This window comes from Tachypleus tridentatus, chromosome 3 (genome assembly GCF_004210375.1).
Source record: "Tachypleus tridentatus isolate NWPU-2018 chromosome 3, ASM421037v1, whole genome shotgun sequence".
Lineage (NCBI taxonomy): Eukaryota > Metazoa > Arthropoda > Merostomata > Xiphosura > Limulidae > Tachypleus > Tachypleus tridentatus.
In genome coordinates, this window is record NC_134827.1 from 19,624,673 (window position 1) to 19,648,484 (window position 23,812).

The 23,812-nt window shown below is 35.3% G+C and overlaps 2 protein-coding genes across 3 annotated transcripts in view; both read right to left on the reverse strand.

Moving 5' to 3' along the window:
• Nucleotides 1-1,482: 1,482 nt before the first annotated feature.
• Nucleotides 1,483-14,317, reverse strand: LOC143246482 (uncharacterized). Of its 2 annotated transcripts, XM_076493287.1 has the most exons (4): nucleotides 14,156-14,317; nucleotides 4,150-4,409; nucleotides 2,209-2,383; nucleotides 1,483-1,805 (listed from the first exon to the last, which is right to left on the reverse strand). In XM_076493287.1, exons 2-4 carry the CDS (start codon nucleotides 4,333-4,335, stop codon nucleotides 1,762-1,764), a joined length of 405 nt encoding a protein of 134 aa, XP_076349402.1. In that variant the 5' UTR covers nucleotides 4,336-4,409; nucleotides 14,156-14,317; the 3' UTR covers nucleotides 1,483-1,761. The 2 variants fall into 2 exon arrangements, with proteins under 2 accessions (XP_076349402.1, XP_076349400.1); XM_076493285.1 differs by lacking the exon at nucleotides 14,156-14,317 and having other exon boundaries at nucleotides 1,484-1,805; nucleotides 4,150-5,111.
• Nucleotides 14,318-18,982: 4,665 nt separating this feature from the next.
• LOC143246483 (patched domain-containing protein 3-like) overlaps nucleotides 18,983-23,812 on the reverse strand; it is a 45,907-nt gene continuing 41,077 nt past the window's right edge. Inside the window, exon 3 of the mRNA XM_076493288.1 lies at nucleotides 18,983-21,680. Within this exon, the coding sequence (XP_076349403.1) occupies nucleotides 19,801-21,680 (1,880 nt within the window). The 3' untranslated portion in view covers nucleotides 18,983-19,800. The remainder of the gene's footprint in view (nucleotides 21,681-23,812) is intronic.

Below are 23,812 nucleotides of genomic sequence, written 5' to 3' on the forward strand. Positions count from 1 at the left end.
CTGATGGCATTAATAACTTTCCTGAAGGATGTGCTGGACTTTAGAATGAAATTTTCAAAAAAAAAAAAAAAAATATTGATGTGAGGATATCGCAAAACGATTTGTGTAAAAAACTCAGGTTTATTGCCCGGCTTTATGACTCCTGTAATTAAAGCTGTTAAAGAAAAATTACACATAAGTGAAGACGCTGTCATTTGAAGTGAGAGTTAATTGAAATATTATACCGAAACAACAAATCTTAAAGGGCTAAATTAAATCTTTTGTGTTTGTTCTAATTTTTGTCTGTTTATGTTTCTTTGCTTACTTCATTTTTGGTCTTCTTTCATACTTCTTCAGATGAAAAAAAAAAAGACGAAGTTTTGCTAGTTGTCAACAGACTTTGAAGGGATGGGGGTCAGGTTTGACTATACCGACTTTCTTAAACATCAGGTTTGAAAGCTCTCAGGACTAGGTCTATGATTTTATATAAAATTAGCATAGGCCTGTAAAGAATCGTTCAAGAGAATAATGTAATTTCGAGGTTTATAGGCCCTAATGTACCGTTGAAACTTTTCAGTTAATTCCACAGCCAGTTCAAGAGGAGTCAGTACCAAAAAAAACTCCAGAGGATGCTCGCAAGTAGTGCCTGAGCAGGTGTGCAACGTTTTATTCCACTAGCTTTGAGTTGAGTTATGAACACAGTTTCAACCATGTCGCTCTTGAGATTCGAAGAGGGGCCAGAAACACGAAATTTGATGCCGGATTTGGGCTCAGCAACCCTAACAATCTACCGATACCCTTGACCACACCTTGGTGATCTTCCAAGCACGTTTTATCCCTTCCCCTGGTAATCCCTCGTTCGAGAGCTACATCAATTAGCTAAGGAGTCTACTTGCCAACTCTAAAAGTGTAGGAGGAATTCACCACTAACACACAACATGAATTAATTATTGAAATTACTTATGCGAAAAAATAATAATGATAGGCAAAAAGGTTTTATAAACTTCAACTTTCCCTCATCTATATCATAACTAATTCGTAACTAATTTCGATTTAACGAAAGCAAGTGAATGCCCAAAAACAAAGACACCAGATGTTAATCTACAAAATGTGAAATACCGGTTAAGAATATAGTTTGATTAAGTTCTTACTTTATTTATATATATATATATATATTAAGAAATATCTGTTTTAATTAAGTTGCGCCTTATTAAAGGGAGTTAAGGTTTCATTTGACTCGTCTAAACAACCTGAAGCTAAACCACGTACATCCAAGTAATAAACAACTAGTTTATGTTTTCTTTTAGCCAAGCCACATCGGGCTACCTGCTGATTTTAGCGTCGCAAATCCGTAAACTTATCGAACAACTAGTTAAAACAGTGATTATACGACAAGTAGTTACTAATGCTTACGCTTGTTCTTGAAACAATCATCATGAGATAAAAATTGTAATAAAAAGAAATTAAACTACTAAATAAGCAAAGTTATATTTGTCTGTGTAAGACAGATGTTTATTGTGTATCATCTGGAGAAAGACATTTTTGTGAAATTATGTGAACTGATTGTTTTATTTACAAGCAATTAACACAAACTGTTTACAATTTATGTACACTCTTAAAACAACCCACTAACTTCCGGTACAACAGAAAGTAATGTAGACTGTGTTATCAACTGCATTTTAACTTCAAAGATCTTGCATTCATCAAAGCGCCACCTGGATGCTAAAGTTTGATATACTTTTATTGTTGAACTTCCAGGATAATTGTGTAATGCCAGACATTTCAAGTGCTCGAATTCTGTCCAAAAACGACATTAAAGCTCCATCCTAGCATAAAATAATATTAAAATATTAGCATAAAAACGTATTTTATAATTTTTTGTAGTAACTTATATATATATTGTTTCTGTTTAACAAAATAATGAAAGGCAGTAATAAATAGCAATCTTAATAACATAAAAAATAATAAAAGAATTACTGTTAATTAATTCGTAAAGATAACGTTATGTAATCTTCGTAACAAGAAATTTAAACTTTAACTTGCTACCATAAATATAAGATAAAACGTTAAACTATTGAAATTTCAAAATACTTAACATTTCAGCTGCTAATGTTAATTACCTTTGTCCGCTGAGAATTAGCGCATTTGATTAAATGAAATAATTTATATTAACTAGCGTTCAGGTAAAATTAATAATTTGAGAAATGTGCAATATAAACATATGCTAACCTTTATATCTGGGTTCATAGGGCCGAGTACATTTTGCACGAATGCAGATGAGATTACTGTGACATTGATAATCGTTTTCACATGGTTCCTTTGCTTTTCGATAGATGTCGCAATAACCTTTGTTGTAATCACAGAACCACCCTTCAGGACATTTTATGTGACCGTGGCACGGGATCTGAGAAATGGCACAATAAAATTTACCCTTTATCTCACTTCTCTTATTAACGTTTGTGGTTGTCACAAACGTTTCCACCATTTTTTTTATGTTGAAGTTCTAACTTTCTGCATGTTGTCTTTGTTTTTGTTTCATTTTTCTTTTACCAACTGGAATTATTAGCGCATTCAAAAAAAATTATAATTTTCTTTGCTAATATTAAAAAGTCGCGTACAAACAAATCCAAAAATAATTCACGTACTATCGGAAGATAAAACTTTATTTTTCTTCTTCTGATTATGTTTTGAAATAAGGAAATATTTTTGTTTTGTTTTTTTGAAATTTGTAAGTTTCTGGTCACCTTAAAACGCTTAAATTCGATTCTCGATCCTCGTGGTCGTCACAATACACATACCTTGAAGAGTAGCTTTTGTTTTTTGAAATAAACAAATTTACAAGAGACTTTTATAAAAACAAATTAAAATAACATTTTAACAGTATGGTAACATACGTATCTTAGATATAAACACACTAGGTCCCACTAAGCCTATCACTTGTAATTACATTGATTTTTAATAAGTACTAAAATGATTTGGTGCCACTCGATAGCGGAAGTGTGCTAAATGGATAGACAAACACAATAACTCTTGAAGCCATTGTGACTGTCCTGAGAAACAACAGGTGGGGTTTTCCGTTACTTTTTTCCCAACGGATCGTTTATTAATCAACGTATCTGGTTCTACAAATAACGTGAAACTGTTGTCCTCAGCTTAATGATTATAATAGCCTGTTTTCCGGAACTATAAATAAGTACTAACACAAGGAAACTAGTCATGTGAGCTGCCATGACACTGTAATTAGCTATAAAAATGTTATTTTCTGAGACAGATATAATTGAATACATTGTATTTCAATGTATCAAACTCTGAAAACTACAAACCATGATGGATTGGTTCGTTTCGCTTCGGATATTAACACATAGCTACACAAGGATTATCTGTGCTAGCCAACAACAATTTTGAATTCACAGACTAGAAATAAGACACTCGGTCAACAACTACAATCGTAAAGTCTTGGACTGCTTTAATCGAATAGTGAGATTATTATTATTATTATAGCAGTTATTATTCTAATGTAATAACTAACGGCCTCAAAGCGCAATTTATTTTTTAGACACCGAAACGCAAACATTTGAACTCACACTTCGGCACGCTCACCAATACGTCACCCCACCTGCATTTCTTGGCAAGGTATGTGGTATATATGATAGTAAGTGTTAGGCTATTGAAGGAGTATACGACATAAATTTATATGTTGCACATTCACAATACAGATTTTATTAACAATGTTCTCAGTTAGAAACAAAATAACGTACGATCATCAACAACAGAAAAATAATATAGAAAATAACGGTGTGACATGTTCCATCATGAAATTAAAGAAAATAATATAATTCTGAAATTGCTACATCTTCAATAAGATAAACAAAGTGTTGTATTATATAAATGGCGTTATAAGGTGACGGTCAATCTCACTATTCGTTGGTAACAAGAGGAGCCCAAGAGTTGGCGGTGGGTGGTGATGACTAGCTGCCTTACCTCTATTCTTACGCTGCTAAATTAGGGACGGCTAGCACAGATAGCCCTCGAGTAGTTTTGTGCGAAATTAAAAACAAGACAAAACTGTATTACATAAAAGTGTGCACAGACATTAAATAAACCTTACAAAGTGTGGTTTCACTAGACCAAAATTTTATATTGCTTAAACACATGAATCTGAAGACTTACCAACACGTGTGATGCCACTTCTTTCCCATTTTCCATGTCTGTAGAAGTGTTCCATGGAATACTTGAACCCGATTTAAAACTATCTCCTGGTATGGGATTATCTAGGACTAAGCTCCATATATGTGCGTGGGAAGTGGAACAGCACAATAAGCAGTCGAACAGAAGAAAGAAGTATCTGGCTACCATAATATTCCAACTTACTCCTATAGTTTTGATAGTTCACGGATGAACTTGTTTGATGTGAACAACTTAGCATTTAACTGTGAGAAGTAAAATGAATGGATATGTTTACTACAGTAAATCTTCAAAGCTGTCTAAAAACTGTTCTTAAGAACTAAATTCTCTGTGACTTAGAAGTTAACTTTATTTGGCTGTCCATATTATAGACTAGCCTAAGTTTTGTACGAAGGGGTGATATCGAAAGTTTTATAAAATGGAGATAAAAAACAAACCAACAAAGTGTAAAATTTAAATATCCTTATGGTATTGTTTGCATACCTCCATGATAATAGTGCACAGTTCTTTAGGCAAATAAACTATTTATATAAAATATAACAATAAAACAAGAACGCATAGTTTTCCACCCCTGTTTGAATGGAGAGTTGGATTCGTCCGTGTAAGAAGTCATGTTTTATTTAACATTCGTCAGCTGAGAGGCCCCAGCTTGGTGCAGACCGATACTGTAAATACCAATTAGATTTGAATGCTGTTTGTCTATGGCTATCTTGACATTCTCTCTGCAGGTGTCAGACTGGGGGCGGATAATATATTAATAACTTTCCCACCTCCTTGCACGTGGAGAAAATAAGAAATTGACACCTTTATCACAATGAGAATGATTTATCGAAAAAGCAGAACTCGTTACTTGTGTAGCCGAACAAGAGACAAACCAAGTGGATTGACAGGCAGTACTTAACTCACCCGTACTTACACTGTGTTTCTCTGAACACAGCAACAAGCTAACCACTTACAGAAACGGAACTGGCATGGCCAAGCGCGTAAGGCGTGCGACTCGTAATCCGAGGGTCGCGGATTCGCGCCCGCGTCGCGCTAAACATGCTCGCCCTTCCAGCCGTGGGGGTGTATAATGTGACGATCAATCCCACTATTCGTTAGTAAAAGAGTAGCCCAAGAGTTGGCGGTGGGTGGTGATGACTAGCTGCCTTCCCTCTAGTCTTACACTGCTAAATTAGGGACGGCTAGCACAGATAGCCCTCGAGTAGCTTTGTGAGAAATTCCAAAAACAAACAACAAACAACTTACAGAAACGACCAATCACGAGGGTGATTGCCAAAACACAGGGGTAAATAAAGGTTTGAAGAGGCAGATGAAAGAATAATGAGATTAACAGTCAGTTATATTTAACTGTTACTTTGGCAAGGAAATATTCGTTAGTAAATCATACTGCCATATAATGTAAGTTTAAATATCATAGGTTCTTTAACATGTCTTAGAAACACATAGATCATTTTGTAAGTGAATGGAACATCAAATGGAAAAATATATGAAAATTTATTCTTGAGTAAAACGGATCTGCTATATCCTGTAAGTTTACACATAATAGATTCTTTAGTATATCTTAGAAATATTAATGTTACTCTGTGAATGAATGAAATATCAAACAGAAATATATAGGATAATTTATTCCTGAGTAAAACAGATCAATCATTTCCTCTATGGTTATATATCACAATGACACACAAAACAAGATATAAATAGCTTAGAGATAATTAACTACTTTTTAATAGTAATAACCATCTGCTATTTATCAATAACTGTTTTCACAGACATTTTTATTACATTTGATTTGTTAAATAAGAAGAGCACGATACACACTCATAGATTCCTGACAGAAATTATGGAAACAAAAGTATCAAATATGTAAATTACACGTGGCTGAAATACAAGCTTTCCACTATATATCAGGAGAAAGTTTCCAAACGAACTCCTCTTAGTCTATTTTAATTTAGTACTAAAAGCGGCCCCACAGTGGCGCAGTGGTATGCCTGTGGACTCATAACGCAAGAAACCAGACTTCTAGTGGCCCGGCATGGCCAAGTGTGTTAAGGCGTTCGACTCGAAATCCAAGGATCGCGGGTTCAAATCCCCGTCGCACCAAATATGCTTGCTTTTTCAGCCGTGGGGGAATTATAATGTGACGGTCAATCCCACTATTCGTTGGTAAAAGAGTAGCCCAAGAGTTGGCGGTTGGTGGTGATGATTAGGAACGGCTAGCACAGATAGCCCTCGAGTAGCTTTGTGCGAAATTCAAAACAAACAAACCAGACTTCGATAGCCGTGGTAGGCAGAGCATCAATAGTCCTTTATGTAACTTTGTGTTTCATGACAAACAAATACTTAAGGCATTATTTTCAAATGTATCAATATGCTAAATGTAACTTTAGTTTACGATTAATAGACCTGAAATAAGCGACTTCAACAAACCAGTTTGTTTGTTTATGAATTTCGCGCCAACCTATACGAGCCTAATTGCGCAAGTCGTCCCTAATTTAGCAGTGTAAGACTAGAGAGAAGGCAGCTAATCGTCACCACCCATCGCGAACTCTTGGGCTATATTTCGTCCAATGAATAGTAAGATTAACCGTCACATTATAACACCCCCACAGTTGAAAGGGCAAACATTTTTGGAGGGACGGGGATTCGAACCCGCGACCCTCAGATTACAAGCCTTAACCATCTGGCCATGCCGAGTCGTCCAAACCACTGTATTTATAATACTCCTGTTAAGTACAGTAAAATAACAACTGTTTGTATGAACTAAACGCTCGCAACGATTTGAAAAAACAACAGAATTTTGCTTAATATTCTCCAGCTGCATAGTTGCTTATGTCTCAAAGTTGATTAAAATAATGAATATTTCAAAATATAATTTGTTTTTCATTTAATACGTTTATGGAATACTTCTTACATTTAGTCCTTTTCCTTATTTTCATTTTATTTTTTCATAAATACGTTGAGTGTAATTTGTTCGTCTAATTAACACACAAACTGGTGAAGCTTATGCGCGTGAACCATCACATACACACACACGTATATGCATACATATACATATACATATTTGTGTTTTATTCTGAGTAGGATATTCATTACAATCTTCGAATCTGAATAGTACATTTCTGTCATAGATGTACAACAATGCTGGGTGCGCTGCTGTTCGTGTTTGTTTCGTCAAGGAGTGTCCTGGTTTGCTGTTACATCCAAAAGTGGGTATCCACCTAGGCCTATTAGCACAAACGTCTCCTAAAAGAGCAATAAATACATGTTAGAACACATTTGCCTTCTTATCATCTAGCAGAACTGTGGCTGTATTTCAAGCTTTCTACCACAAGAACAGTCCATGACAACTTGTCAGCCACTAACTCTTTTTTCATTTAATGAATGAGGCACCAAATCGATCACGACCTCTTTACTTCAGCTCAGAATGTATACACTAGTGTCAATGAATATAATTTTCTATTCAGGGTGTATATATTAGCGGTCAATGAATATATTTACCTGTTAAACACCTACAAGTCATTGTGAGGATAAAGAAATAGCAACTTACGACGAAAGAGCGAAAGTACATAAATGTGGAGTTATAAAGAATAAGTTTGTTTGTTTGTTTTGAATTTTGCGCAAAGCTACACGAGGGCTATCTGCGCTAGCCGTCCCTTATTTCGCAGCGTAAGACTAGAGGGAAAGTAGCTAGTCATTATCACTCACTACCATGGGGGCATTATAATGTGACGGTCATTCCCAGTATTCATTGGTAAAAGAGTAGCTCAACAGTTGGCGGTGGGTGGTAGTGACCTTCCCTCTAGTTTTACACTGATAAATTAGGGACGGCTAGCGCAGATAGCCCTAGACTAGCTTTGCGCGAAATTCAAAAAACAAACAAATAAAACAAGTTTCAAACGTAAGCACCTTCAGTTTTACTCTAAAAGGTTTTCCTCACCTGTATATTGACGACATAGCAATTTTCTTATGACCCGACATCATCTTCTGGCCCTGCATAACCAGGTGGTTAAGACACTCGACTCGTAATCCCAAGGTCGCGGGTTCGAGTCCTCGTCATTCCAAACATACTTGCACTTTCAGCCGTGAGGGCATTAAAAGAGTCGCTCAAGAGTTGGCGGTGGGTTATGATAACTGGCTGTAATCGTACACTGCTAAATTAGGGAAGGCCAGGGCAGCTAGCCCTCCTGTAGCTTTGCGCGAAATTCAAAACAAACATCATCTTATTCATCGCGTTTCGCTTCAGTCGTTAGCGAGGAGCTCTTGAAGATTTTTGCGTTGTTAATCTGCAGACTTATCACTATACTAGTGGAGAATGCACAAGGTAAATCTGGTTGTAAGCAGTCCCTGGACGGCCAGTTGGATAAGGCTATCGACTCGTAATCTTAGGGTCGCGGGTTTGATTCCCCGTCACACCAAAAATGCTCACCCTTTCAGCCGTGGGAGCGTAATAATGCGACGGTCAATCCTACTCTTCGTTGGTAAAAGAGTAGCCCTCGTGTAGCTTTGCGCGAAATTCAAAACAAACCATTTCCGGTGCTAAAATAAATATATATTCAATGATCGAAACCGATCTTTGTTTTTAAACTACCTTACCTAATTAATATTTATTCATCATTCCTTATGCCTAACTGAATAAACTGCTTTTCTTACTTGAAATGTATTATTGTATCTCAAAATACAAGTTTGCTAATTCAAAAAAAGGAGCATACAAGACCATACCACGTGCACCATATCTATTTCGTGGACCTAGTGTGATCGAAATACAATTATAAATTCTTCTTCGTTTTGTAAAAAAACTATGAGGGACTGAATAAAAAATATATTTAAAAAATAAAAGGGACCTAATAATAATAATAATAATGCCTTATAACAAGCACAGTCATAATTATGATTCATCAACCTATAAAAAATAGTGTTCATACCATAACAATCTTTAACTCACTTTTATTGAAGTTCGTTAGTCCCGATTATCTGGACAACGTTTAGAAAACGTATTTATAACAATTATGTAGATATTTAATACTATTTATGCTCGCCATAATCAAGGTTTGAGAGGAAGATGCGTGTTTTTCTTATAGCAAAAGCCATATCGGGCTATCTGTAGTGCCCACCGGTGGAAATCGAACCCCTGACTTTAGCGTTGTAAATCCGACGACTTACCGCTGTCCCAACAGGAAATTTAAAGAAAGGAAATAAATATATGTCCTATCCTCTCCCCAGTGGCACAGCGGTGTGTCTGCGGATGCGGACTTGCAAAGCTAGAAACCGGATTTCGATACCTGTGGTAGCCCATTGTGGAACTTTGTGCTTAATTGTAAACCTTTTTTTTTATTCCGAAATTTATCAGATAAAAAATGGATTCCTGGTGAGCAATGTCTGGCTGCGTATCGTAAGGTCTGGAGTTCTAAACGTGGTAATATTGAACTCACTCAATATTTTCAGCTAAGAGTGTGTTAAAAATGTAACAATCAATCCATTCATTTGGTGAAATGAGTTGAATAAAACCAGTTGTGTTGGTGGATGCTGCTAATTGGATGTCTCTCTTCTAGACAGTAGCTCAAAATTAAAAAAGGAATTCCTGAACCCGATAGTATCTCTGACCTGGTTGTATAAATTTGAAAATTTATATTCCAATTTCTAAGTTTAAACGTGAAAACTTTTGAAACAATAAAATGGTAAGAAGTGTGGCAGATGACATTTTAAGCGAAACTAAAGTAGTTTTTTTTGTTTTTTCACAAAGAACACTTTATGTAGTAAAATTTTCTATCTAAGCCTAATGGAGTGAAAAAAAAAAATAGATATAATAATCTAGTACGTCACAGCAACACAGTGGTGGCGTCGATCCTGTGATTACAGCCTGAATAACCCTCCTGCGTTCTTTCCTGAAGGTCATTTCCAACTACCTGTCTCACGTATCGAGATATGTTTTATATCTTTCTTTACCTTGAACTCTATGTATCCAGACATTTTAACATCCACCAGCATCATGAGTTACTTAATACTTTTTAAACACAATTCTGTCAAAGTTTTTTCGTTGTTTATTGTTATCATTACCTAAGTTAAACACAATATACCATTAATTATAATATATTACTTAGCACCATCTAGTGGACTATATGATAACCACACTGAATGATAAATGATATCAGAAAAGACGGCAACTGTAAATAAAAATATACATTGTGTATGTATTGACCTGTCCTAAAATATTCCACAATTGTCGACACTATGAAATTTAGGATTTACAACGCTAAATTCTGGGGTTCGATTCATCTTGGCGGACAGAGACAAGTAGCTCATTGTATAATTTCGTTGTTTTTTAAAAAAACAAACATCAACAACAAACATGTAAGAAAATTCATTTCATTCACATTTTACTTTATAATCGATATTTACCTGTCAATGTATATTTAAAATTACCTGAAAATAAAATACAGTAAAACCGTGTCATCAGGAGTACTCATAATAAATAATGTACCTTTGTAACCAACAGATCTGTTTTATTTTTTTTTGAATTTCGTGCAAAGCTACACTAGGGCTATCTGTGCTAGCCGTCCCTTATTCAGCAGTGTAAGACTAGAGAGAAGGTAGCTAGTCATCACCACCAACCGCCAACTTTTGGGCTACTCTTTTACCAACGAATAGTGGGATTGACCGTAATATTATAACTCTTCTCCGGCTGAAAGGGCAAGCATGTTTGGCAGGACGAGGATTCGAAACCGCGACCCTCGGATTATGCGTTGAATGCCTTAACCACCTGTCCATACCGAGCCTTACAAACTACTTTGTTTATAAGACTCTTGTTAACTATAGCAAAATAACAACTGTTTGTATGAACTAAACGCTCGCAACGATTTGAAAAAACAACAGAATTTTGCTTAATATTCTCCAGCTGCATAGTTGCTTATGTCTCAAAGTTGATTAAAATAATCAATATTTCAAAATATAATTTGTTTTCATTTAATACGTTTATGGAATACTTCTTACATTTAGTCCTTTTCCTTATTTTCATTTTATTTCTTCATAAATACGTTGAATGTAATTTGTTCGTCTAATTGACACATGAACTGTTAAACTTATGCGCGCGCACCAACACATACACATGTATATATATATATATATATGTGTGTGTGTATACATATAGATATTTGTGTTTTATTCTGAGTGGCATATTCATCACACGCTTCGAATCTGTATAGTACATTTCTGTCATAGATGTACAACAGCTACACGAGGGTTATCTGCGCTAGCCGTCCCTAATTTAGCAGTGTAAGACTAGAGGGAAGGCTGCTGGTCATCACCACCCACTGCCAACACTTGTGTTACTCTTTTACCAACGAATAATGGGAATGACTGTCAAATTATAACGCCCCCACAGCTGAAAGGGCGAGCATGTTTGGTGTGACAGAGATTCGAACTTGCGAGTGCCTTAACCACCTGGCCGTATCAGGCCTGATTCAAGTATGAAAAACAAACACGAAAATATATAAAGAGCGAAGAATTATAACAAGAAAATAATCATAGTGACTCAAGTCGAAATGGTTTAAATATCAAATGTTTCTTATATAAATTTCGCCTACCTCTTCAGGTTTTCCAAGTAAAATTTAATTTCTAAATTTAAACTATCGAGTTACTTATTGTTGAATTCATAAAAAAACTTTAAACATAGATTGCATGCCAGCGCTTAAATTATACCTCGTAACAACATTGAGGTCAGTGTTAATATCGTATAACAGGCGGGGCTGCGTTCGTTCTTTCTAATGCTTTTTTCATTTGAATATTACAGTCATGTATATACACACGAATTGGTGGTGGGAGCTGTTGACTAGTTGCTTTCCCAATAGTTTTTCAGCTGGAACTTAAGAACGGTTATGCATAGATAACCCTGACCAACTTTGTGCAGAAACTCTATGCAATAACAAACATAAAATTTCCTCGTGTCGTTTATGCAACTGAAACAAAAAAAGGAAAAAGTTTTGTGAAAGGTAAACTCGTTTTATGTTAGAAAATTTAAATGTTTCAAGGCCTAAACCCCCCGAGATGATGAAGCTTTTTTTTTTCATGGTTGACAACTCAACTGGACAAACAGTTGTTTTTTTTGGCAGTTGTTTAAAAGCATCACGGCATTGTTTGTATTATTCTAGTATTTTATTACTAAAGCTTTGAAATTATTATAATTTGCTTGTTTTTACTGAATATATGGTAAGAGCGTAATAAATTCAGTGAATCGGCTATCAATTTCTCTAGTGGAGTCAGATTTTAACCTTTCCATTTGTGTGGGTATACCGCTGGTACAGCGGTAAGTCTACGGATTTACAACTCTAAAATCAGGGGTTCGATTCTCCTCGGTAGACTGTGCAGATAGTCCCATGTGGTTTTTGCTATAATAACACACACACACATTTGTATGAAAATCACGAAATGATACTTCAGTAACATCTACTTTTCAGGGTAAAATTCTAAAGACAGGAGAAAAAGATATTAAACAACTCACTGTATGGTAGATTTTTTTTTAAAAATGAATTATTGTTTTAATTTTTTAAGTGAATACTGTTACTAATTTGTATAGTAATGCCGGTTTTGTGTAAAGAATATTAGACATTTAAAAGTGTTTTAGGCTTGGCATGGCCAAGCGCGTAAGGCATGCGACTCGTAATCCGAGGGTTGCGGGTTCGCGCCCGCGTCGCGCCAAACGTGCTCGCCCTCCCAGCCGTGGGGGCGTTATAATGTGACGGTCAATCCAACTATTCGTTGGTACAAGAGTAGCCCAAGAGGTGGCGGTGGGTGGTGATTACTAGCTGCCTTCCCGCTAGTCTTACACTGCTAAATTAGGGACGGCTAGCGTAGGTAGTCCTCGAGTAGCTTTGTGCAAAATTCCAAAAACCAAACCAACCAAAGTGTCTTAAGGATTTGGTTATGATGATGTAGTATACAACCGAGAAGATGTATGCGATAATTACGGAGTAAGTAATGTATGAAACGACAATTTAGAGAAGAGTTTGTTGTATTACATTACATATGTATGTTTTCATTAGATCCAAATGATGTTTCGTTAACCTGTAAGGGCTCCTCAATCCTCATTGTTGTTGTTTTGAATTAAGCACAAAGCTACTCAATGGGCTATCTGTGCTTTGCCCACCAGGGGTATCGAAACCCGATTTTTAGCGTTGTAAATCCGCAGACATACCGCTGAGCCACATGGGGCCAATCCTCATTGTAATACAATGTATTTCAACATCAAAATAACATATGATGTTCCTTAAAACACTCATTTTACTGCAGGTTTATTATTGTACTACCTGTTTTTTGTTTTTTTTTTGGAATTTCGCTCAAAGCTACTCGAGGGCTATCTGTGCTAGCCGTCCCTAATTTAGCAGTGTAAGACTAGAGGGAAGGCAGCTAGTCATCACCCCCCACCGCCAACTCTTGGGCTACTCTTTTACCAACGAAAAGTGGGATTGACCGTCACTTTATATGCCCCCACGGCTGGGATGGCGAGCGTGTTTAGCGCGACGCGGGCGCGAACCCGCGACCCTCGGATTACGAGTCGCACGCCTTACGCGCTTGGCCATGCCGGGCCATTGTACTACCCAACAAAGGTTTAAGGAACGTACTAACAAGTATTCTCACTTATTCACCGTTTCTAATTTTTAAAGCTATTTGGCCCTAATAATCCGAACGTTCGTTTCTCAGCTCAAAGATAAATAAAAACTACAAGCTGTTCCATGGCAGTGGCACAGTTAATACAGAATTCATACGAGTCCTTCTTAATAGATTTAAAACTTACACTTCTTTTTCTTAATTAATAGATTTAATATTCACACTCTCATTTCTCTTAATTAATAAATCTAATACTTACTTACCTACCTCTTAAAAATCTAACATTCAACTTTTGTCTCTTCATAGATGTAGCATTCACATCCATCTCTCTCTTAATTTAATAAATCTAACACTAAAATCATTCTATTTCAAAATCTGTAACACTCACATCCTTCTCTCTTAATGCTATAATGTTCACACACTTCCATCATCTCTCTCTCTTCAGATGGTTTATTTTATGCATCAACCATATTTATCTTTCGATTCGTACAGAAAGCAAATTATTGCAGCCCAAAATTTAAATACGGACACCAGATCTTTACCAAGGAACACTGTGACTGGTTAAAAGCTGTTATCTTTTTTTAAAGCATGAAATGGAACGTAACGCAAAAAACAAAACAAAGGAGTAATTTTGACTGGCCAGCTTTAGTCCAGTGAAAGAAAAAGCCCATTCTCTTGGCTTTAAGCAAAACTGCTGAGTCATTCAACAGTTTTTACTAATTACTCGTTGTTCAGTTTGTTGTATATTAAATATTTTTCGTTGCTCAGTTCAGTTTGTTCTAAGCCTTTTTTGTCGCTAAAATTAGTTTGTACTAAATATTTATTGTTGCTGAAATTATTTGAAAATAATTATGTTTTTTTCAAACTTGGAAATGAACTCGTGTGCTACGTGATCCTTATTTATTGTAGCAATGAAATACGAGGTCTGTTCAAAAAATACGCGGACTGTTTGAATTGCGCGGCTTCAGTTGGTTCCATAGGAATCCGCTTGGTGTCGCTAGGTTTGCACAGATCAGCTGATTACGACGCCATTTTTTGATTGCAGATATCTTCATTTGTGTATTAGCTACGCGGTTTTAAGTGAAGTGCGATTTTTCGTTTGGCGGATTTCAGAATGAATGACCTGAAGGAGCAACGACTTGCTGTGAAATTTTGTGTTAAACTTGGAAAATCTGCGACTGAAACTTTTGCTATGCTTAACACGGCTTACGGCGATGTTGCTATGAAGTGTACGGCATGTTTCAAGTGGCATGAACGTTTTAAGGATGGTCGACAGTCCATTGAAGATGATGAGCGTCCTGGACGTCCTTCCACGTCAACTGACGACCCACACGTCGACAAAATCAACACCATGGTGCGGGCAAATCGACGCCTGACTGTCAGGGAGCTTGCTGAAGACTTTGGGATATCAGTTGGATCTTGTTACGAGATTTTGACCGAAAAATTGAAGATGCACCGCGTTGCTGCGAAATTTGTGCCTCAGAACTCGTGCGTTTTTGGCCAAACACTCAATCACTGTTCTTTCCCACCCCCCTACTCACCTGACCTTGCTCCTTGCGATTTTTTCTTGTTCCCCAAACTCAAAAGACCCTTGAAAGGAAGAAGATTTGAGACGATTCCCGAGATTAAGGCAAATGCGACGAAGGAGCTGGAGGACATTACAAAAGAAGCGTACCAGGACTGTTTCAACAAGTGGAAACACCGTTGGGATAAGTGTGTGCATTGGGGAGGAGAGTACTTTGAAGGGATCCCAGGCCTGTAACTTCTAAATAAAGTACATTTTGTTTTATGACGTCAGTTCGCGTATTTTTTGAACAGCCCTCGTACATCCTTCATTAACGTATAATGTTTTGCTAAATCTTTCGACAGATTAAAACATTCCGCGAAATGTAATTAGAAATTGTAACGAAATTATATATATATATATATATATACACGTTACAGTGTCTTATTTTATTATACGATTGTAGAAAATTCAAACAAAACAAGCAACAACAACAACAAACAAATTTTACTTCATAGAAATTGGAAGTGTTTTTATTGCACACTGAAGTTTCACAAGTTTTAATCAGTTTCTAGTTTATACCTATAGAGGTCCCTAGTGAAGTCCTACCGAAGAAATAGAGGGGTATATATTCTAATTTTATTTAGAACAAGTTGTTTTGTTGTTTTGAATTAAGCACAAAACTATCTGTGCTTTATTTGGAACAAGCCATCCTTACCCAATGTTATCAAGGTATTACCTCAACATAGCTATTATTAAACAAAAAAGATCAAAATTTCGTTTTTCTCATAACAACACATGTCAAATGCATCAAGGTATTAATACTAAAAATAAAGACACACTATGTTTAAATATTCTACGAATATGAAAATAGTACAAACAAATATTCAAATATAATCGTTTCCACCAATAATAAGAATTCTAGCACTTTTATGCGTGGTTTGTTTTTAAAAATATAAAACAATATCAGTTTTATAATAATATGTTTTAAATAAAGCACTTCTATAAGGCGTTTATTTAAAACAATAAAAGTTTTGTAACAATATGTTTTTAAAGAAAAACGTCGCACAGAACAAAACGTAAACTGTTGTTCAGCCCTGTAGTTAATTAGTATAATTAATCAGTCTTTCATAAAGCCGAATTACTCAACTTAATTTGTAATTTAAAATCAAAGACAGTATTCAGAAACTTATACAAATACATTATCTGTTTATTATTTGAAGTATGAAAAATCATTTTACCCTTCTTCTACCTAATAGTTATAACTGTATTTTTCTTACGTTTATTATATCGAGGCATCGAATTATATTCTATATATATGTTGCTGATGGAGGAGGTTCCGGTAAGAAAGTCAAAAACCCGTAAATAAAGGAATTTTAACGTAAATGAAAGTTCGTGTATAATTTTACATATCAGTTTAGCTACGTTATGACTCCTAAACCACATTTATCAAAGACTAGTTGAACATAATAGAAAATATCGTTTTACCTTCCATGATATTCTTTCTGGGTAATCGTTCCTTTTCATAACACTGTTTTTGTGAAAGTTAATCTTTTTTTTTTAAATTATTGAAGAAAAATTAAAAACCACTGTAATCACAACAACAACAAAACATGGTAGTTCGTTGTTTCTAACTTGCAGAATATTCATTACGGAGATATTTGTTTTTGAATTCCGCGCGAAGCTGCAAGAAGGCTATCTGCGCTTGCCGTCCCTACTTTAGCAGTGTAAGACTAGAGGGATTACTCGTTTACTACTGGGAATGACTGTCACTTGCAACGGCTCCACGGCATGCTCGCGAGACGGGGAATCTAACCCTCGACCCTCAGATGAGGAGTAAAGCGCCCTAACCAGCTGGCCAAATGAAGAAATACACACGTATGTACAAAAATGGCCAACACAACGTTTCGACCTTTTACTTAGGTCATCATCAGGCAAGACAAAGTAGAGATAATTTGATACATTCGAGAATAAGGTCAAAATAATGTTCTAATCGCGTGAAGCAAGTTCAACAATAACATTAAACAATAGCTTTATTGACTATTCACAAACACTGTGTACGGAGACGAAGAAAAACAACAGTGTTTGGAAACAGTGAATAATATTGTTGTTTAATGTTATTGTTGATCTTGCTTCACGCGATTAGAACATTATTTTGATCTTATTTTCGAATGTGTCAAATTATCGTATTTGAAGAAAGTTTTGTATGAAACGGATATTTTTCAAATTTTTGAATTTAAAAAAAATAAAGGTCGTTATTATCCTTGATGGGAGAAAACAAAATTAATTTTAGTGTACGTCCAAATTTTTAGGTCTTTAGGATCTTTCTCCTTGGAGCTATAGCAATGACTGACTGATACACGCATCCTCAGGTTGTTTTATTAGTACAAATAGCCTATAGCCCGTTAAAAAGAGCAAACTGAAATAAATACATTTAGCGAAATCAAGCTTGACTAACATAAAGGCAGAAAAGTTCGGTCGAGGCAGTCAAACGTCAATAAATCCCTCGTGAGACAATCAAAATTAAGATCATTTATGAAACGAATTCGTGGTGTATTCATAGAAAAATTGTTTATAAAAATCAGTTAGGTTAACAACTTCTAATACATAAAAACGCCAGTGCGTTTTGGTAACACTACCTTCTTACTATGGCTTTTATGCCATGTTGCTTAGTAACGAAGTACAACTCAATAGTGTTGTAAGTTTGTGTACTAATATATAAAATTAGAAATATAGATAGTAAAACTGGGAAAATATTTGTTGATTTCTCAGCGTCTCCGTTTATTATAGAAGTTTGTATTTTATTAAAAATTTGGCGATATAACAGAAAATAATTTAATTCAGAAACGATTTAAGTTTAAAACTGAATCGATATTTTTTACTTTCATGATAAATTTTATGCCCTTTGACTCGAGGCCAGGTGATTCCACACTACGTTTTTACTGTAGGCTTATTATACCAACACTCACTACACTTGCAAGGTTTCATGCACCCTTGAATAATGAGCACACAGTAATTGAATTGTTTTATGCGAATAAATAAATGTATTTTGGCTTTTATGAGTTTTTTCCATTTGAAGAAATGAAGCAAGACGTGACGTAATACACACTGGATTTTATCCAGTTTAAATAGATAGATTATTTTGTTAATTTTATTTTCAAGGAAGAAAACTATGTTTATGTAAGCTGGTTAATTGATTAGAGTACTTGTTTGAGTCTTAACAAAACATTTTTTACTTATGATAGCTTCACCGCAGAGAATCGAACCCTGGATTTGAGTGATGTAAGTCCATACTCTTACCACTCATACAGAAAAGAGAAAAAAACTAATTTTTTTAACATTACACCTGATTTGCTTATTTTCTTAAAGCATAAAGCTATACAATAGGATACCTGTGACATGCTCACGGTGGGTATCGAACCTAAATATATAGCGTAATAAGTCCTAAATCTTCCTGTTTAAACATCTGAAGACAGCACACCTAAAATAATGTTAACAGAATATAATCCCTATGATACGTTTCATAATCAGGTTATTACATCGTATAAAAATGCCATATTTGAGGAAACACTAATATTTCTTTCTTTCTAAAAGAGGCAAAAACATGCAAGCATGTACATGTATTTTTAAGGGAATTTTGTTTCATCCACGTGTCCTACAATATTTTTACATTGTTATAGAATTGATACAACACTTGCTTCACTCTGAACGTTCATGTTATTTATATGTAATTTTATTTTTGTTTAAATAACATTTTTTAAAAGAAACAGTGCCAAGTCCATACAAGTATCTTGCACGATAGTAAAATCAATGTTGATGTTATACCCCTTTAACTTTAAAAATATTTTATTGAATCAAAATTAGCAATAAAGGGTGTTGTAAAATTCAAATTATTAAATTTTGTAGATAGAAAAGTCCTGTAATTCATCATAGTCACATAAGTGTAGTTTAGGAACTGTTCACAAACTGGATACTAGTTTCCATAAAAATATATTAATCTAACGTCTAACTTAACTTAATACAATAAGATATATTTGCATACTTTCTGTGTAAACAACTGAATTAGTCATTATCGTATTCTACAGTGTTTAAGGAACGTTTTACTCTTACGAAAGCCTTCTTCAGTTTAGTTTTTGTTACAGCCACAATGACGACAGACGAACATATATTTCGAAGCAATCATCTGCATCACATGTTTTAACAAAATAATTTAAAACTGTGGTTAAATATTAAAGTTCCACTGTTTGAACGTTCATCACGTAAATACAGTTTAAAGTCTTTGATGTGAGGAAGGAGTATAGGAAATATCTTGTTTCAGGGTCTGAAGTACCTGACTAGAAAAATGTCACAATGCATTATTTTCACAATCAAGTAATAAACCAGAAAATATATTAAAATATTGTTATTTCTGCACCAATCCTAGTTTATTATGCAAATCACAGAGTTTGTAGTTTTTAAGGTTTATGGTACGTTTAAGACATGTTCTTTTGTCACAAGGGAAACTGGTTATTGTTTTCATTACCACAGTTTCACTGGTCAATCCGCAAGGGCAATGGGCTATCTGGAAGTTTCTCTCTTGTTCTAGATCTGGACATAGAAGATAACCATTCTCTCGGACCTCGAGCAGGTACCACTGAACTGTTTTTGGAACTTGGATATTCTTCACTAGTTTGGAGGCTAAAAAGTCCAGTAGAACTGTCTGAATGGTAAAGTGACATTCTGGAAGAGTTTCGAGAAGGTGTTCCTCTAATTTCCATGATTTCATCTGCTTCAAATGCCGGATTTGTATGCTCTTCTTGTACAGAAGACAGAGAATAGGGATATCGAACAAGTTGTGTGTTGCTAGGAGTTTGGGAATAAGAATCTGAAGCACCTTTACAACTGTCTTCGCTACCTTCTTCACCACTGGTTCCAATACCGAGGTCTCTCTCAACATTATCATCAGAATCAAATTTGTTTCGAGATCCTTTTGTACTTTCTACTTCTGCTGTTGCATCTTTTCCACTCTGATGCATTGTTTTCAAATCTGTTAGTCCTAAACTAGCAATGTTAGTGTAGGAAGGACGAGGAATCATCATAGTCATTGTATTCGTTGCTGGAACTGTCGAATTATCAGGTTTATGTGAATGGTAAGTACCTTGTGATATATCTGGAAGCTTGTTCTTCTTCTTTGAACAGCAATAATCTGTAAATGATAGTAACACTGGAAGCAGAAAAATGCCATGAAGCGCTGCAAATAATATAACCAAGAAGACTGTTTTGAAAAACGTAAGAAATATATATGAAGGAGCGAAAGCGAGTGACACTATTCCCAAAATAGTAGACAAACTGCCTTGCAGGATCGGCATTCCTAGGGAATGAAGAGCAGTGCGCATTCGATCATTCGCATTCTTTTTGTTTGATGATATGTAAGCATACGATATATGGGCCGAGTAATCAACAGAAAATCCAATACACATGATTAAATTTATCATGGAGATCGCATCTAAGTTGACGTTCCAGTGAGCCATGTAGCCAACCACTCCGATTTCAATAGAAACTATAGAAAAAGCTACCCACATCGCACAGACAGGCTTGGGAATGAACACGAGGGCTATCACCATCATGACAGCAGCAGCAACAGATATGGCTTGTATGGACGTCTCTCGAACAAGAATAAATTGGTCCCAGAAGACGAAATATTGTTGATACACTGTGACATTAAAAGGAAAACTATCCGCGATCTCGCGCAACTTGAGAACCATATCTTTCTCCTGGTTCGCATCATTGATATTTTTCGTTTGTATCATAAATCTAGAAGACACAATGGCTGTTCTGTTCTCGTTAAATAAAATATCCTTTTTAAACTGCTCCAATAATGGCATCCTAAAAAAAACTTCAGTAAGAGCTGCTATGAAATCCTCCTTTTTGGACACGTTGAAACCATCCAACAGAGAGAAAGATCGCTCATCTTTTTGAAATTGGATGTACGATCTCAACCAAGACTCAGTCAGTGATCCAGCAATGAATTCAGCACTCTCGAACTTTTGGAGCATATTATCCATAGCTTCTTGAACTTTAACGTCTTCATAGTTTAATTCATCGGTTAAAACAATGTGAATCCTGTAAGGGTACTGCCGGAAATACATATCATCCATTTGGTAAAATGCCACGGAATATGAATCGTATCTAGAAAGTTTGTGCCTCTCGAGTCCTTCTTTAACTAACATGCAACCCCAGATTCCCACAACCAAGTAAATGAAGAATATTACTATCACAAATATTTTTACCCAAAAGATGCTCAGAATTTTGCCCAATGTATCTCGAAAGAACATCATCAACATGTGCTCTTGGTTGTCTATTGAGTTGTTTGGATCTTCCTTGTTTATCCCACCAGTGCACAGGAATCGAAAGAGGGCACTCTTATTTTCTGAAAGTAAGACACAAAGGTATTATCAAATTATATTCTGACAGGATATTACCAACGATTGAAGATATTAATTTACTTATTTTAAATATTTAATAACCTTCCGAAAATAATAATGAGCATCTGTTCAAACATCTTATAAAAGAAAGTAACACTCTAAAGTGGATAAATTTACCATATTAAGAAACATTTTAAAAATATTCAAACACCACAGTTTGAAGTTCTTTTAGCTTGGATATGGTATAAGAGATTTTTATATTTATACAGTCATTACCTTCACAGCAGTTATTGCTTACACAGGAAATTATGATATTACTTAAGCAAAATATGGTCATTTGAATATAGTTAGCTATTTCGAAGATTCTCAAGATACAGAAAATGAAAACATGTCACTCTAAGCATTTCAAGCTACAACTCTCCATTTTTGTAAGAGTATATTTCTAATGGTAGAGAGTTAAGAACGCCTAGATTTACCACATCAATCATTATCATCTAGAAATAAAACTCTCAACTTTGTGAACAGTGTAGGAGGGAGGGGGAAGAATTGAATTCAGGTGAGGAAACTTCTTCCCTGCTCTATGGAAAGAATAGTTAGCTAGTTTGTTTTGAGTTTCACTCAAAGCTACACGAGGGCTATCTGACCTAGCCTTTCACAATTTAGCAGTGTACGACAAAGAGGGAAGGCAGCTAGTGCTTCAACCACCTGGCCATTTTAGTGATTTAAAATAATTAAACCAAGCTAAGGGTTTACATTGTGAATATTGCCGTTGAATGGCGCCACTTGGTGCTCAATAGAGTAAATTTTAAGTTCAGTAAGATTGAATGAAAATAAAGTTGAAACTATTAATCTTAATTTGTAGTTTGACAATAATGTATAAAAACTAAGTGCAGATTTTCTTACCTAACTTAAAATATACATAAATTATTTTTGTTTGGTTTATTAGAATGGTCTATTTCATACCTTTTCTCTCCATCTCAACTCAAATCAATTAATTTAAGAACTATGCTTGGTTACTAGAGATGGCGCCACCTATAATATTAAAATTTTCACTGATCATTCCGATTGATATAAATAGTTTTTATTCACGGACCGCTTCAATTGAAGCTGTATTAACGGAAGTCAACGCAAAAAAATATTTTATGTTCAAACAGTTCAGTCAATTCGAAGGTCGTTTCTTTATTATATTGAGAGTAAAACTTAGATAATGTAATTTACTGGCTTTTAAACAAAAAGTTTTTTAAAATTATAACAGAATTACATTTATTATTTACCATACTTGAAGTACTTCCAGAGTTTAGGTAAAGTCTGATAAAAGTGTAAGAGAATTGTATGCATCATGAACCATACTTGAAGTGCTATCGCAGTCTACAAATGTGCGTATTTGGTTTTGTGTTTGAAGTGAATGACAGCTCAAGTACAAACATTTAAGAAAGAAAAAACGTGTGAACTTTATATCATTTGGCACTAAGATAATAACGGAATATAAATTAAGACAATTTTATAAAAGTTACCTAAACGAGTAAAACTCTTTTAAAGTAACATTACTGAACACGTTACTAGTAAAAAGTTCTTCAGTTCAGCAGGCTTCAAAATAATGGAATAAAATACCACTATAAAATTTATTGTTTTCGTACACCATAAATATCACTCCGCGAAAGAGATATATTCCTATCTCATGGATCATTAAGTTACGTTTAATATTTTAATAGCTGTTTCTTTTATCCCTAAGTATTTCGCGCAAAGCTACCCGAGAGATATCTGCGTTAACCGTCCTTAATTTAGTAATGTCAGACTAGAGAGAATGTAACTAGTCATCACTACCCACCGCCAACTTTTGGGCTACTCTTTTACCAACGAATAGTGGGATTGGCTGTAACATTATAAAGCCCACACAGCTGAAAGGGCGGGCATGTTTGGTGTGACAAGGCTTCGAATCCGCGACTCTCAGATTACGAGTCGAGCACCTTAACCACCTAACCATGCCGAGCCGTGTCTTTGTTAGTTTATAGTATTATAAGTGTAATATAAGATAATGCAGGTGATAGAGGGAGAAGATCACATGTAGGAAGACCAGCAAAAGGAAAAAGAACGATAATAAGTCCGCGGAATCTGATGTTAGAACATTTCTTTACCA

What these genes read in the sequence shown, in the direction of transcription:
- LOC143246482 (XM_076493287.1), bottom strand. Translation starts at nt 4,335, where the DNA reads ATGGTAGCCAGATACTTCTTTCTTCTGTTCGACTGCTTATTGTGCTGT. An exon ending in AAGTGGCATCACACGTGTTG is followed by an intron (nt 2,384 to 4,149) that starts GTAAGTCTTCAG and finishes GCCATTTCTCAG; the next exon opens with ATCCCGTGCCACGGTCACAT. An exon ending in CTATGAACCCAGATATAAAG is followed by an intron (nt 1,806 to 2,208) that starts GTTAGCATATGT and finishes ATTTTATGCTAG; the next exon opens with GATGGAGCTTTAATGTCGTT.